Here is a 17,210-nt window from a genome sequence, read left to right as displayed (position 1 = left end):
ACCAAACAGGCCTACTACCTGTTCAAACAGGTTTATTACCTATGTTAATTCAAAATGAAAAGTCACCTTTACACCTATACATAGGCAAGTCTCTCACTTGGTTTTTCACTTCAATTTCGTCCAAAATATTTTGCAATTATTCTCTACATTTTGCTACATTATTTTCTTGTGAGAAAGAGTGTAAACACTTAATGTGTTCGTTGTGCAAACAATTTGTAGTGATGCTATTGTTTGTTGTTGATCCTTTTATCCTGGAAGATAGATGTCCACATTCTAAAAGTACCGTGGAGAGGACGAATCTGTCTTAAGGATACAATGTTAAACACTAGACTTGATTAGAAAATTTGTTCAATAAATTAATTTGGTAAGCAATTAATTTATTTTATGTTTTATTTTTTTTCCTATTTCAAATTTTGATTTTGTTTTAGTAACAAAATAAAAATCTGTTTTATTTATTTTATTTTATTTTCTGGTTTGATTTTTGTAATTAAGCAAACTCTCTCATTTTCTTTATTTCTTCTGTATCCTATTTGTTGTTAAATACACAAACAGAATTTATTTTTCAAATACAATGAAGATTGTCCAACAATCTTAAGACAAAATATTTTTTAGTGTCTTCATTGTATTTAATTTTCTGTGTATTCACAAAGTGATATTCTGGTTGGAAAATACAAATAATAGTAATATACTACTTGACAAATAGTAGTAATATACTGTTTATTTTCTTTGACAACTAGTAGTAATATACTGGTGTCATTAACAATTGTAGAATATTAATTTGTGTTACAAAAAATTATTGTGGTATTTTATTTTTCTAGTTTTAGTAATAAGGAAAATAAAATTATTTTGTGTTATAATTTATATACTGGTTTTAGTAACTAGAAAAATAATTTGCGTTTTGGTTTTTTTGATTTTTGTAATGAGGTATTATGGCTGCTAAAAGTAGTACTTCAAATCCGATCGTTACAACGACTTTAGTCCCTATCCAGAACCATGTTCAAGTTCCGATAAATCATGGAGAAAAATCGAAAAAATTTAATGGCACTGAGTTTAAGAGATGGCAGCAGAAAATGCTATTTTATCTTACAACTCTAAATTTGGCTCGATTTCTCCATGAAGAGGCTCCAGTACTTAGAGAGGATGAAAGTGATCGGCAAGTTTTGCCCCCAAAGACGCTTGAAAGCATTCTGATTTCCTGTGTAGAAACTACATCCTCAATGGCTTTGACAATATGCTGTATAATGTTTACAGCTCTTTGAAAACAACAAAAGAATTATGGGATTCTTTGGAGAAAAAATACAAGACAGATGATACCGGCACAAAGAAATTTGTTGTCGGTAAATTTTTGGACTTCGTTATGGTAGACTCCCAAATAGTAATTTCTCAAGTTTAAAATTTTCAAATAATTTTTCATGATATTCATTCTGAAGGTATGTCTCTTAGCGAGTCTTTCCAAGTCGCTGTTTTAGTGGAAAAGTTGCCACCGTCTTGGAAAGATTTCAAAAATTATTTAAAATATAAACGCAAGGAGCTGACCACGGATGAATTGATTGTAAAATTGAGAATTGAGGAAGATAATTGAAAGGCTGAAAAGAGGAATGGTAAAAATCCCATTGAGTCTAAGGCTAATGTGGTTGAACAAGTGCACAAACCACATAACAAAAAGAGAAAATTTACTAAAGATGGTCCTAAACAATGCGACAATAATGGCAATAAAAAGTTCAAAGATAAATGCTATAATTGTGGTAAAACCAGACATCGAGCTTATGATTGCCGCCGCCCTAAGAAGGGTCGCAGAAGTACAAGCAAGAAGACCACCAATCAAACCAATGTGACAGAACTTGATTACATCTCTGACGGGGTAAATGACATCAATCTCTCTACTGTGGTGTCTGAGTCTAATTTGGTTGGAAATCCCAAGGAATGTTGGGTTGACACTGGAGCAACTCGTCACATTTTTGCGGACAATAAGATGTTCACCACCTACAATGAGGCTGCAAATGGTGAACAACTTTTTATGGGAAATTCTTCTACTTCTACTGTGGCTGGATAAGGAAATGTGATCTTGAAGATGACATCAGGGAAGGAACTGACCCTCAACAACTTACTGCATGTACCAGACATCCGGAAGAATTTAGTTTCTGACTCTTTGTTAAGTAAAAATGATTTTAGGCTTGTATTTGAATCTGATAAATTTGTATTATCAAAGAGTGGTATGTATGTTGGTAAGGGATACATGAGTGATGGTCTCTTCAAGTTGAATGTATTGACAGTTGTACCAAAACTTGCTATGAATAAGAATAACACATCTTTTGTTTATATTCTTGAGTCGAATTTATGGCATGGTAGATTAGGACATGTAAATTTTGATGCTTTGCATAGATTAATTGGTTTGGATTATATACCAAAGTTTGAAATTGATCCTAATCACAAATGTGAGAGTTATGTAGAAGCGAAACTAACTAAGGCTCCATTTAAATCGGTTGAAAGAAAAATCGAACCTCTAAAATTAGTTCATACTGATATACGTGATCTTAAATTTATTTAAACTAGAGGAGGCAAAATGCATTTCATAACATTTATCGATGATTGCACAAGATATTGTTATGCTTATTTACTTAGAAGTACAAATGAAGCCTTAGAAATGTTTAAACTCTACAAAATTGAAGTTGAAAATCAACTTGGTAAAACTATTAAAATGGTTAGAAGTGATAAGGGTGGTGAATATGATGCACCATTGAATGAATTTTATGCATAGCGTGGCATTATTCACCAAACTACAGCATCCCATTCTCCACAGCAAAATGAAATTGCTGAAAGGAAGAATAGAACCCTTAAAGAAATGATGAATGTCATGTTATTAAGTTTAGGCTTACCGTAGAACTTGTTGGGGGAAGCAATATTGTCTGATAATTATGTTCTTAACAGAATACCCCACAAGAAAACCAACAACATTCCTTATGAATTGTGAAAAGGTTGATCACCTTCCTACAAATACTTAAAAGTGTGGAGGTATTTGTCAAAGATAGAAGTTCCTAATCCTAAAAAGACTAAGATAGGACCAAAAACAGTAGATTGTGTGTTTATTGGTTATACTCAGAATAGTAGTGCATATCGGTTTCTGACTTATAAATCAGAAATACCTAATATAAATATGAACACTATTAAAGAGTCAAGGAATGTTGTGTTTTTTGAATGTCTTTCCTTACAAGAAATGACATGAATTAAGTTCACAAAAAAGAACTTATGATTGTACACAAAGTCAAGAGACTAATGACAATCAAACACAAGAGACTAGTAATGGTCTCAACCAACAGGATTTAACTGATGATGAACCAAGACGAAGTAAGAGAGTTAGAACATCAAAATCCTTTGGTCCAAATTTTTTGACATACTTGTTAGAAAATGAACCTCAAAGCTTTAAGGGAGCAATAACAGGTCCTGAAGCACCTTTGTGGAAAGAGGCTGGTAATAATAAAATTGAATCTATTATGAAAAATCATACTTGGGAATTGTTGGATCTTCCACCTAGATCTAAACCTCTTGGATATAAATGGATATTCAAGAGAAAAATGAAAACAGATGGTTCAATAGATAAGTATAAAGCAAGACTTGTGGTAAAAGGTTATAGACAAAAGAAAGGTCTGGACTTTTTTGACACATATTCTCTTGTGACAAGAATAACATCTATTCGTATGCTTATTGCCATAACAACGTTGTATAATTTAGAGATACATCAAATGGATGTCAAGACAGCTTTCTTAAATGGTTATCTAAATAAAGAGATCTATATGAAGCAACCCGAAGGGTTTGTAGTGCCAGGGCAAGAAAAGAAAGTTTGTCGGCTTGTAAAATCTCTTTATGGATTAAAACAAGTACCTAAGCAATGGCATGAAAAATTTGATCATGCTATGCTTACTAATGGGTTTAAGATAAACGAATATGACAAATGCGTCTATGTTAAAAACACTGACCAAGGATATGTTATAGTTTGTCTTTATGTGGATGACATGCTTATCATTGAAAGCAGTCAAAATATGATCAAATCAGCTAAGCAAATACTTAACAAAAGATTTGATATGAAAGATATGGGGGTCGCAGATGTAATATTAGGAATGAAAATTACTAAAACATCTGGCAGATATACATTATCTCAATCACATTATATTGAGAAAATAATTGATAAAATTATCAAGGATGATATGAATGTAGTTAGAACACCTGTAGATATCAATTTTTATTTATCGAAAAATAAAGATGATGCGATGTCTCGGTTAAAATATTCTCAAATCATTGGAAGCCTAATGTACCTCATGAATTGTACTCGTCCTGATATAGCTTATGCTGTCAGTAAATTGAGTAGGTACACTAGTAACCCCGGAAAAGACCATTAGAAAGCGATCATTTGGGTTCTTAGATATCTAAGATTTACCCATGATCATGGTTTGAACTTTACTCGATATCCAGCAGTACTCGAAGGTTATTGTGATGCCAATTGGATATCAGATACTAAAGATTCAAAATCCACTAATGGATATGTCTTTACTCTAGGAGGCGCTGTTGTTTTTTGGAAATCTACGAAACAAATATGCATCGCACGATCCACAATGGAATCTGAGTTCATTGTTTTAGACAAAGCAGGAGAAGAAGTAGAATGACTTCGCCACTTCTTAGAAGACATTCCAATGTGGCCAAAACCTGTGTTAGTTATCTGCATTCATTATAATAGTCAATCTGCAATAGGCAGGGCAGAAAATCATATGTATAATGGTAAGTCACAACATATTCGTCGTCGACATAATACTGTAAGGAAATTGCTCTCAAATGGAACAATCTCAATAGATTATATAAAATCTAAAGAGAATATTGCGGATTCGTTAATAAAAGGATTGACAAAAGAGCAAGTGTATAGTTCATCGAAGAGGATGAGATTAAAACCTATTGCATAAGAGTCATCATAATGGTAACCCTAATTATATGACTAGAGATCCTAAGAACTAAGTTCAAAGGGACAACTAAGTTATGTGTGGCTCGCCAGAAATCACAAAAGGATTAAAATTCCCTACTCATTCCTATGGTGAGAGTGATATTTGCAACATGTGTTGTATGCAAGGGTTTAAGGATAAGCTTAGTTTTTAATGATTACTTATATCTTGATTTAGGCATAAAAATCAAGACGATTATAAGAGATACTTACAATAAGAATCACCTATATGAGTGTCAAACTGGGGCCGGTTCTATGAGAATGAAGATGCTAAATTCTCTAGAAGCACTCATGAACAACCAGGAGCGTTCAAGGCCAAAATGAATACAACTGTCAGAACCACAATGTGTTAGAATATATTTTGTATGAAATCTATTGTTTTGGCTTACACAAACGGCTAAACAATTCAAGGCATCGCGTCCATTGGTTAGCTAGCAAGTCAGATAGGTTATCACTAGGGAAGGTTCAAGGCCGAAAGCTACCTATCTTGATGCAATATATTTTCGATTTAAACTCTTTTGACAAATTCTGCATATTGTTGCATTTCCGTTCTCATCAAATTCCATTCATGTGGGAGATAGTTAGAAATGGGTTTTGGAAAAAATCTGGAAAACATAATTTTTCCTAAACTTTGGTGTAATTTTTAAGTAGGATCCATGCGCTAAAGTTGGCGGTTCTAAGTGGTAACGCGTTCTATGCCGTGTTGTGAATCACTTAGTATATTTGGTTGCTCAAAACCATTATCAGGTGAATGGGAAATTGAAGCCAAAGTGAGCTTCATGGAAATGGAGTTTTTTGTGAAAATTCCTTAAAGTTTGAATTAAGGCTTGTCCCGCATTGGTTTGGTGGAAAGAATTTTGTGGGTTGGTGAGGCATGGGTTTGTAACTTGGAGAGGGTCCCAAAGGGCAGCCCAAGTTTGTAGAAGGGAGAGGTTAAGGACAAATTGGGCTAGACCCATTAGACCCAAAAAAAACCACGCGCACGCCGCTGTCCATCCTGTCGGGCGGGCTGGGCTGGGCGCGGGTGCGTAGTGTGAGGTTAGGTTGGGCTTGTTCGGCCCAATATTTATTTTTTTGGGCCAAAAACATTTCAATTTTACTCTTCTAAAATTAAATTCTAATTGTTTGGAATTTGAATTTTAGAAATTAAATTCAAGAATCTGTCCGGTTTTTGGTTCCAAAATATTCGTTTGGAAATCTATACAGGTTTATATCTATCCCAATTCAAATTCGAATCCAAACAGATTCATATCTGTTTGAATTCAAATCCAAACAGTGCCATTCAAACCAAACAGGTCTACTATCTGTTCAAACAGCTTTATTACTTGTTTAATTCAAAATGAAAAGTCACATTTACACCTATATATAGACAAGTCTCTCACTTGGTTTTTCACTCCAATTTCGTCCAAAATATTCTGCAATTATTCTCTACATTTTGCTTCATTATTTTCTTGTGAGAAAGAGTGTAAACACTTAGTGTGTTCGTTGTGCAAATAATTTGTAGTGTTTCTATTGTTTGTTGTTGATCATTTTATCCTGAGAGATAGATATTTACATTCCGAAAGCACCGTGGAGAGAACGAATCTGTTAAGGACACAGTGTTAAACACTAGACTTGATCAGAAAATTTGTTCAATAAATTAATTTGGTAAGTAATTAATTTATTTTCTGTTTTATTTTTTTTCTTGTTTCAGATTTTGATTTTGTTTTAGTAACAAATAAAAATCTATTTTATTTATTTTATTATATTTTCTGGTTTGATTTTTATAATCAAACAAACTCTCTCATTTCCTTTATTTCTTCTGTATTCTGTTTGTTGTTAAGTATACAAACAGAATTTATTTTTCAAATACAATGAAGATTGTCCAACAGTAAATACATGATTAGTGATTTTTTTTTTTAAATTTTTTATGAAAAGAACAAAGTATTGTTTTGAAAGATATATATATATATATATATATTTTTACCACTGCCATCGGTAACAAAAAATTCGCTGGAGCTGGTCGACTGCTGATAGTGGCTGTCGGTGGTGATATGGATCAATAGGTATATTATAGTGGACAAATAAATAGATAGGTCTTCCCTTGAAGCATCTTGGGCTGCCTCTAGGAGCCAACCTACACAGGAAACAAACTTGGAAACTAATGGTTGATAGGTTGGAAACTAATGGCTGAATCTGAAGCCTAGCTGTGTTGGCATTATTGTTTGTTGTATGGTGTCCCTATGTAGCAGTATGGTTGGTTGGGTTTGGGCTTGTGGGTTTTGTATTTTTGTTTTGTATTTTTCGTTTGCTGGTCTGGTTGGTCACTCAGCAATTTTGATGGGTTATAGCGAATGATTGGACATTTATTCTAGTGCTAACTTAATTGGAATTGGTTTATTTCGTTATGATACTATTCTCCCACATCATTGTTTTTATTGATGTATTCGTTTCTTTTTTCATTAATAAAAGTTTCTTTTGTTGATAAAAAGAAGGGTAATATGACCTTTCAAAACTGTTATGACTCTTATGACTCTAAGATCATGTTTGATTCACAAAATTAATAGTAAAGTATTAATAATCCTATTAAATTAGTGTGGTATCCATTATCTAATTGGATTAATATTTATTGGATTAATAATCCCATCCCTACCCTATTACTAATAATCCTACAAATTTGTTGGATTAATTATCCATTAGATTAATAATCCTAAACCAAAATGCTAAAATAAACATAGGATAATTAAGCTCACGGATTAATAATTCCCATCCCAAGATCTAATCTACCCAATCAAACATGCCATAAAAGATTATTGCTAGAGATTATTGTCTCAAAAGTTTTTAAATTGAATTTGTGACTCGAGGTCACTTGAATTTTATTGACAATTTTTTCAAACAGTTAGTAAAAAAGTTTATTAAAATGACAATTGTAAAATCCGATGCTCAACACACAACAAACGCACTCAAAGAGAGAAGAAATTATCTTTTGTTCCTGGAGCAATAACACATGATGCTCAACTTGATAGTTATTGGTTAAAATAATGGGACCAAGTAGCTTTTATTGAGTTTTTAATAAATAATTTGGCAAGTATCAAATAATAAATAGTGTAAAATAATTATTTAAAATTTTCAAATAATCACTCCAGAGAGAGAGAAAGAGAGAGTGAATTGTGTGGATCTGACATTTAGGTGTGAGGAAGTTTCACAATTTCCTTGTCAAGGCTCATATAAGTTGGAAAATGTTTGATATTCTTATAAATTTTTCATAATTCAATCTATAATTATATAATTTTATAAGTGTCAATTTTTAATTGATTAAACACTCAATAATGTGAGATTTATCACTCTTATCACATTATTATAAATATATTTATAAATATAAAATGTAAATCTTTAACATTTATTGATATGAGCCACTCAACCTTAATGTCCATGTAAACTAGCTTTATTATTATTATTATTTTTTTTTTTTTTATTATAAAAAAATTCTCCCACTCTCCTCTAGGTACAAGCAAGCTAGCTTGCTTAGGTCCTACATTTCTCATAAAGCAAATAGTTAGGGGCAAATTGAGTTGGGGTATTTTCATGTCTTTGAAAGTCAAGGTGAGTAATTTTTTTTTTATGTTCAAAAAAAAAAAAAAGGTGAGTAATTTTTTGAGCACATGAGAAAATATAGCGGGACCCATGAGAATACCTCACCTAGCCAATTGCTGACTAGGGAGATCCGAGTAATTGAGGCATTGATCGAAAACAGATTAATTTAGTAATTTTTTAATTATTTAATTAAAATATAAATTAAAAAAAATTAATGTATTTGAAATAATTTTTTATTTTTTTATAAAAAGATGTATAAAAAATAAAAATTTTTTTTTTTTTAAACTTTTTAATATAAATTATTAGTTTTTTAATTTTTTTAAAGACTTTTTAACTAAAAAAACGTCACTGGCAGTGTCGGAAAATGATCCGTAGCTTGAATTTGGTGGGTCAAATTCGGCTCGAAATCTAAAACGACGTCGTTTTGAATTTTGATTTTTTTTTTGACAATGCTACGTAACTCAAATTTTGTGACTCAAAAGTGGCTTAAATGGCCAAAACGACGTTGTTTTGACCATTTAAGCCACTTTTGAATCACAAAATTTAAGTTACGAGACATTTTCCTTTTTTTTTTCTCTCTTGCTTTTTGATTCAGAATACACAGAGAGAAGCCAGAAAAGAGAGAGAGAGAGAACGAGAAAAGAGGAAGAGAGAAAGAAGAGGAGAAGAAAAGAAGAGGAACCGGCGAAGATGGTGATGTTGATTTGAAGATGATGATCTGAAGAAGAAGATAACGAAGATCTCTGTTTTTTTTTATCTGTTTTTTTTTTTTGATCTGTTTTTTTTTTTATTTGCCATCACCGATCTGTTTTTTTTTTTTGATCTGGAGATGATCTCTGTGTTGTTGTTGATGAAGGTGTACCGATCTGAAGATGATGATGTTGATTTGAAGATGATGATCTGAAGAAGAAGATGATGAAGATCTCTGTTATTTTTTATCTATTTTTTTTTGATCTGCCATCACCGATCTGTTTTTTTTTTTTTGATCTGGAGATGATCTCTGTGTTGTTGTTGATGAAGATCTCTGTGCTTATGATGATGAAGATGAACTCGCGTTTGATGTTGGAGATCTGTGTTTTTTTTTTTTTTTTTTTGTCACTGATCTCTGTGTTTACAAAATATTCAGGGTAATTTTTTTGTTGTTTGATGAAAAGATCTCTGTGTTGTTGTTGCAGATCCCTGTTTTTGATTTGGATTGATCTCTTCTTCTTCTTCTTCTTTTTTTTTTTTTCTTTCTTCTCCTTCTCCAGAACAGAGACAAAAAAAAAAAAAAAAAAGCAAAACAACACCATTTTAAGATTCGAGCCAATTCAAACTACAGTGTTTTTGAGCTACGAATCGAAACTGTTTCTTGTCTTTCAACTTGAGTGGTTTCCGCACCCAATATGTCTTTTTCCGATGCACCAAAAAACACGAGTGGCTTCCACACCAATAAAGTTGCAAACCTAATTTTTTTTATTTTTTATTTTTTATTTTTTATGTCTATCCTCTCTCTCATAGTTTTAAATATTAATATCAACATCTTATTGGTAGTGTTTTAAATATTAGATTGGTGAGGGTATCGGAAAAAAAATTGGATAGACGGATAGATTGAATTGGAATAAAATTGTAATGTCATAATTATTTTATAAATATTTTTATAATTTAAAAATAAATAAAATTATTCATTAAAAATATATTTATAATTTAATATATATATTCATCAAACATATATGTTTATATATATTTTTATATTAATATTATATATGTGTTTGAGGGAAATTGGTTTGAATACAATTAATATTATATATTTTCTACAAATTAACAAGGTATCATGGTGGTGGTAGAGTAGAAATTCAAGTTCCTTGGAGTTTGAGGTGTTAGGTTCAAGTCTCTTTAACATTAGATTTTTCAATATTAGACCAAATATATCAAATCGGACCGGGTTTAGCGGTTTAACTGCGGTTCCCACCGGTTTTACTTAAAATGAATGATTTTGAAGAGGATATATCCGGACCATAGATTGGTCGACAATTTGACCAGTTGAACTGGCCGATCCGATCCAATTTTCAAAATATTACTTATTGGTATAACTCATAGTGTAACGGGACACACAATTTTATAATAGTTGAACATTTTAGTATCAATCGTGAATCAATCATTTAAGTTATAAATTAGCTCACAAATTGTATAGAAATCAATACTATCAAAAATCAGCCTATACATGTAATTTTGTGACTACATATATTAAAAAATTAAAATTAAAAAAATTTACACAGAATCTAGCATAGCCTGTGTGAATAATATTTAAAAATAGAAAAATGATATATAAATCTATTTTTTTAAATCTATTTTCTAGACATGTGTAAGTGATATGATTGATTGATGATTACAAGAAAATATAAAAGAGTATTACATTAAATATCATAATTAATTGTCATATCATTAAACTTAAAAAATAAATTTAATTTTTAGACTTGAACATGGATGCTATTAAAAATATGCTCTCTATCTCACACCTTATGTCACCTATATAAGCACCTCTTATGGTGTAAAACTAACACAAATCATCTCATACAACAAAACCACACTTTCTAATATTGTCCTTCTTCCAATGGAGAATGAAGCTTCTCAACCGCCAATCAAGATTGTAATAGATGCTTCTATCACCACAACGACCACCACCACCACCACCAAGCATTCATCACTTCTCTCCATTTTAACCACCCTCCATGCAGGTTACTTTAGAATAAGCCTCTCCCTGGGCAGCCAAGCTCTCTTATGGAAAACCCTAATCGAGCACGCCAACGACATTCGTGCTCTCCATGCTGTCTTTCACATCCTCCCTTCCACCGCCTTCCTCCTCATCTGGTGGCTCGCTTTATCGACTCTTGTCACACTTTCTCTTCTCTACCTCCTCCGATGCTTCTTTCACTTCCCTATGGTGAAATCTGAGTTCTCTCACCACGTTGGCGTCAACTACCTCTTTGCTCCCTCGATATCCTGGCTTCTTTTGCTTCAATCATCACCGTTCATCGTCCCAAACACCGTCTCCTACCAAATCCTATGGTGGGTATTCATCGTTCCAGTGATAGCTCTCGATTTGAAGATATATGGACAGTGGTTCACGACGGAGAAGCGGTTTTTGTCTGTGTTTGCGAACCCGACGAGTCAGATATCGGTGATAGGAAACTTGGTTGGAGCTTGGGCCGCGGCAGAGATGGGGTGGAGAGAGAGTGCTATGTGTACATTTACACTTGGAGCTGCACATTATTTGGTGGTATTTATTGCTCTTTATCAGCGGTTATCAGGCAGTCATCGACTTCCGGTGAGGCTCCGGCCGGTTTTCTTCTTGTTCGTGGCTGCTCCCAGCATAGGGAGCTTGGCTTGGAACTCTATCTGTGGGACTTTTGACACACCATGCAAAATGCTCTTCTTTCTCTCCCTCTTCCTTTTCACTTCTCTGGTAATTTTGCATTGCATTTTATGATGTGTGGTTTTAAATAACAAGTAATAGCTAATATCAGACATTACCAATCGATATATTAATATATATTAGTATTGAAAATAAAAAATTTTGATACATATTCAGTAATACAATATATCATATCTGATGACGATACCGTTGGTATGGATCGATATTTAAAATTATAATTTGACACTCATTATATGCAAGTAAAAATACAAAAATAAACGGTGATCATAGGTTGTGGGCCTACTCTAAACTCATACATTACAAAAAAAAAAATTGAGTGAACTATTGATATGGCCTAATGATTGGACTTAATTCTCATCAAGTGCTATTGAAAATAAGTCTTGGTAAAATTATCGTTAAAAATAATTTTTTTGTGACAATTTTTTATATGTCGATAAAAATTGAGAATTAGTGACTTTTTTTTGTTATGATTTCTATAAATTGTTGTTAAAACTTACAATTAGTGATATTTTTTTATGACAAATTTTTTTATAGGACCTATTAGACAATAAATTCACTTATTAGGACCTACAAGTACCAAAAAAAAAAATTAAGATTTTACAGATTAAGATTTAGGGACAAAATTATTTGTTAGGGACTAAATATTTTTGTTGCGAAAAATGTTATTATTATATTTTTAGTAACAAAAATTGAACATTAGTGATGAATTAATATCCTTTTAGGACCAAATTTTTTATCCCAAAAAATAAACCATTTTGAGATTAAATTATTTTGTTCATAAAAGCCTATTTATTAGTGACATTTTCAAAATTTTGTCACTAAAAAAATCTTTTTTTTTTTAATTTTTTGGGACGACTTTTTAGCGACTATCCTTATGACGATAGAAATTAGTTTCTAAATGCCTTTTGCAACACAATTTTTACTTTTAGAGACCAAAATATTTGATCTTTAAAATTCTTATATGTTGTAGTGATAGGTTGTGGGTCCACTCCTACCTTATTTCTGTGATCTCAATTTTTAGGGAATTAGATTTCATTTATTTTAAAAATAAAATTTCATTTTTAAAATAAATGTCATTCAATTATATGATTTTGAGAATAAATTATTTTACCTGATCCGCATTAAAAATTAGATGATTCTGATTAATGGTACGGCCAGAGTGAGCCAACAAAGTATAACCTCGCCTCTCAAATCTCCAGTCCAACTAAAACATATAATAATTTTAAAGATCAAAATTTGATATCTAAAAGTAAAAATTTTGTTGCAAAAGATATTTAGGGATTAATTTCTATCGTCATGAGGGTAGTGGCTAAAAAGTTGTCCCGAAAAGTCAAAAACAATGTTTTTAGCGACAAAATTTTGAAAATGTTACTAATAAATAGACTTTTAGGGATAAAATAATTTTCTCTCAAAATGATTTATTTTTTGAGACAAAAAATTATATTTCAAAAGGATAATAATTCATTACTAATGTCTAATTTTTGTTGCTAAAAATATAATAACGACTCTTTTTATAAAAAAATTATTTAATTCCTAAAAAATAATTTTATTTCTAAATTTTAGCCTCTAAAACCTTTTTTTTTTTTTTTTTTTTTTTTTTGGGTAGTGAATTGCAGGACTTGAAAGAAGCTCCTTTGAAAAGGGGGACAGAAAGGAAAGGAGTGTTCTACAACTTATGGTCGGCTTGAAAGAAGCTCCTTATTTGAAAAAAAACCAAATTTCCACAAAGGATGGGAAAATGACATTGGAAGTTAACCACTATGATAATTGAATTAAATAGAGCTGTGCACACTATAAAAAAAACAAATTTCCACAAAGGATGGGAAAATGACTTTGGAAGTTAACCACTATGTTAATTGAATTAAACAGAGCTGTGCACACTATAAAAAAAAGGGGTAAATTATAAATACATATTTTGAGATTTATTTAAAATACGAATTGTTCTTTGTATTTTGAAAAATTATAAATACCTCCTGTCAGAATTTTTTATTTAACAGAATTAATTGAAAAAGTGAAATTTCTAACTGTTTACCCATACAATAATAAAATTATCTGAAGTATTAATTGAAATAAAATTTTAACATTATTAAAAACTGTTAATTAACTTAATAATTTATAAATAAAATGACATATTTGTTATGAAATTAGAAACCTTATGGGACATAATGTAATTTCTAGAACCACAGAGGATAATTTGTAATTTAAGTAAACCTCAAGGGGTGTGTTTGTAAATTATCCTAAAAAAATTCTTCATTTGTAGCATGCCTCAGAGACCCATGACTACAATCTTTTAGGCCTCATTTGTTTTGGAAAATAGAAAAAGGATCGAGATTGGAATTGAGATTGAGGTAGAACCCACTAATATTGTATTTATTTTGGGAGATGGAATCCCCTCTGGGTTAGGATGTGCCTTGGCGAGGGGGTTAGAATTGAGGCTTGGGGCTTGGTATTAGAAAATAGTTTGTCGGACTAATTTTTTCTTTTTTTAATATTAATGTTTAATTTTTTGTATTTTTTGTTAAGTAAAAATCATAATTTTATTTATTTTATTTTATTTTTTATTTTTTACATGTTGGGCATTTTTTTAACATTAATGTTTTTATATTTTTTAATTTGTTTTATTATTTTATATAAAAATAATTTAACAATCTCTCATAATTTTACTTAATTCTCTCACTATCATCAAAACAAATATAATTTTACTTAATTCTCTCACTATCAATCCCGTTACTAACAATCCACTCACTATTAATCTTCTCTATTTTACCTCTGAAAACAAACGAGTTCTTAATTTAGACATTCTAGCAAGAAAACTTTTTATGTCTTAATATTTTTTCATATATCGATCAATATTAGATAATATTGATTGGTATATTAGTATCAAAAGTCTAAAATGGGCCTGTTTGGTAGCCATTTCGTTTTTAGTTTTTAATTTATGTTTACAAAAATTTAAAAAATTGTCATAAAAACTTATTTGATAATTTTTTTAGTTTATAAATGGTTGTCTTAGTTTATAAATTTAAGAAAAAAATGTAAACTCAAAAAATCAGTTTACGTTGATTTTTAAGCAAAAATTTAAAAATTTGACTAACACAAATTTTTTTCAAGTAATTTTTTTTTTCAATTATAATGTGCATGATCCCATTGTCAGAAATAATAAAAAATAAATATAAATATTTTAAGCCTGAACAAATATATTTTTTAGTTTATGTATTTAAAATTTTTCAAATATTTTATTCCAATCAAATGCGTTTATAATTTTTGTTTTTCTAAAAATAAATAAAAATTAATTTATAAAATTTTTATAAATATAAACAAAAAAGCGTAAACGTTACCGAACGCGACCATATATTGACTGATGTTTACAATCCTAGTTGAATCGTGTTTTAACCATTCACCAACCCTTTTGCTCTATATAAACAGGCTTGCAGACCAGCACTTTTCAAGAAATCAATGAGAAGGTTCAACGTTGTATGGTGGGCTTACTCATTTCCACTAACTTTTCTTGCCCTAGCCTCGGTCGAGTATGCTAAGCAAGTCAAAGGCATCGTAGCACCCGGATTAATGCTTGTGTTGTCCGTGCTCTCTGTTATAGTTTTCCTTTCCTTGATGGTGTTCACTGCACTCAACACTAACGTGCTTTTGCGTGAAAACGATCCAAGTTTAACTTTTAGTTGTACTTTAAGAACAAAAGCTTAAATTTGGCTTGTGATGTCCAATGTCAATGGTACTCTTTCGCTCCTCTGAAAAAAGAGAAAAATGTAATACTTCAAATTTTTCTACAAAATATATTTTTAGAATAATATAGCAGTGGCAAAATTGTAAATTATATTCATGATGATAGCATTAAGATTTTGTGAAGAAAAATTAGGTTGATAACTAATTGTTGTGTGAAATGGACCTTAAATGTCATGATATTATCATAAGAGATAAGATAACATGAAGACAAAAGGATGAAACAAATCAAAAGTAAGAACATACCACGAATGCAACACAAAGAAGAACAATACATCTAACTATACAAATAAAAAGTTTACATATAGTTTAAAATTGACCTTTTACTTTAAAATAAAATATCTATGAATATGACTTTTATTTATCAAAAATGCATTATTACATTATTCTTATAGTATGTTTTGCATAAGTGCTCATTTCATAGTCAGCAAAAATTAACACAAGATCTATAGTATGTTTTGATATTATATTAATTGTTTTCAAAGGAATAACTTATTTGTAAAAAGTTTATTCACCCAAAAAAAAAAAACTTATTTGTATAAAGTAGGAGATTATGATAAGATAAATGATGAACAAGATGATAAGTTGAGCATAGACACAAGGCAGTCTCAGCCACAGCCAAGCCTGCAGCTTTTCCTTTAATAATTTATTATTCTCAAAAGTCAATATGCACATGCATGTCTGTTTTTTTATGCTGAAATTTGAGTGCTTAATAATCCTATCTTATAATTAGTAAGCCTCCAACTGTGTAATAATTATTAATTATTAGTGAATTAATTGTCGTTCAAGAGTTTTAACGTATCATTTATATTTTAATCAAAAACTAATTGAGAAAAAAAAATTATATAGTGACATTTTTAAAATTATGAATCATAATAACAAAATCATAAACAGCCATATATATATTTTCATTTATATGACATTATTAGTCCATTTTAGTGGGAGAAAACATATAACGTGTGGTGGAAAACCTACCACAAATACAAATTGTTTTTCACTTACTTTTGTTGGTGCTGCCTACTTGGTTTTCCACATAGTGCGACATATTCTCTAACCCTTTTTGATTAGCAAATTGAAGTCTATGAAAATTAATGACGTTGACATGTACATGGGTGCTTAACAGAATTTATGAAAATATCTTTCTTACTCTTTTAATTTGACGAGACTCTACAAATATTTATACTCAGTGTATTATACTCAGTGTATTATCACTGAGTTTGTTACGAAACAAACTAACTAATTCACAATCTAACTAACTAACAATATAACTAACCATAACCATATCTATTATCACATGGGTGAGCTAAGGTGTATGTTGGCTTCTCTGTTGGCTGCACTCGTGCATTGAGCTTGAGCTACTGATGCTGAGATGAGTCTGGCTTGAGCTTGAGCTTGAGCTGTTGATGCTGAGATGAGTCTTCATCAATACTCTTATCATTCCCCCGCAAACCAATGGGGCTGGGAAGCACCATTAGTTTGTCCTTAAGATAATGAAACTGAGAA

The 17,210-nt window shown here is 30.9% G+C and overlaps 1 protein-coding gene across 1 annotated transcript; it reads left to right on the top strand.

Moving 5' to 3' along the window:
- The first annotated feature begins 11,101 nt into the window (after positions 1 to 11,101).
- LOC114315629 (S-type anion channel SLAH1) lies at positions 11,102 to 15,775 on the top strand. Its single transcript, XM_028262239.2, has 2 exons — positions 11,102 to 12,002; positions 15,396 to 15,775. The coding sequence occupies exons 1-2, from the start codon at positions 11,151 to 11,153 to the stop codon at positions 15,669 to 15,671; spliced, it is 1,128 nt and encodes a 375-aa protein (XP_028118040.2). The 5' UTR covers positions 11,102 to 11,150; the 3' UTR covers positions 15,672 to 15,775.
- The last annotated feature ends 1,435 nt before the right edge of the window (positions 15,776 to 17,210 follow it).

The sequence above is a fragment of the Camellia sinensis genome, chromosome 9 (assembly GCF_055761805.1).
Source record: "Camellia sinensis isolate YWXY chromosome 9, ASM5576180v1, whole genome shotgun sequence".
NCBI lineage: Eukaryota > Viridiplantae > Streptophyta > Magnoliopsida > Ericales > Theaceae > Camellia > Camellia sinensis.
The sequence above is the reverse complement of the archived record's forward strand: the minus strand, read 5'-3'. Positions and strand labels throughout refer to the sequence as shown.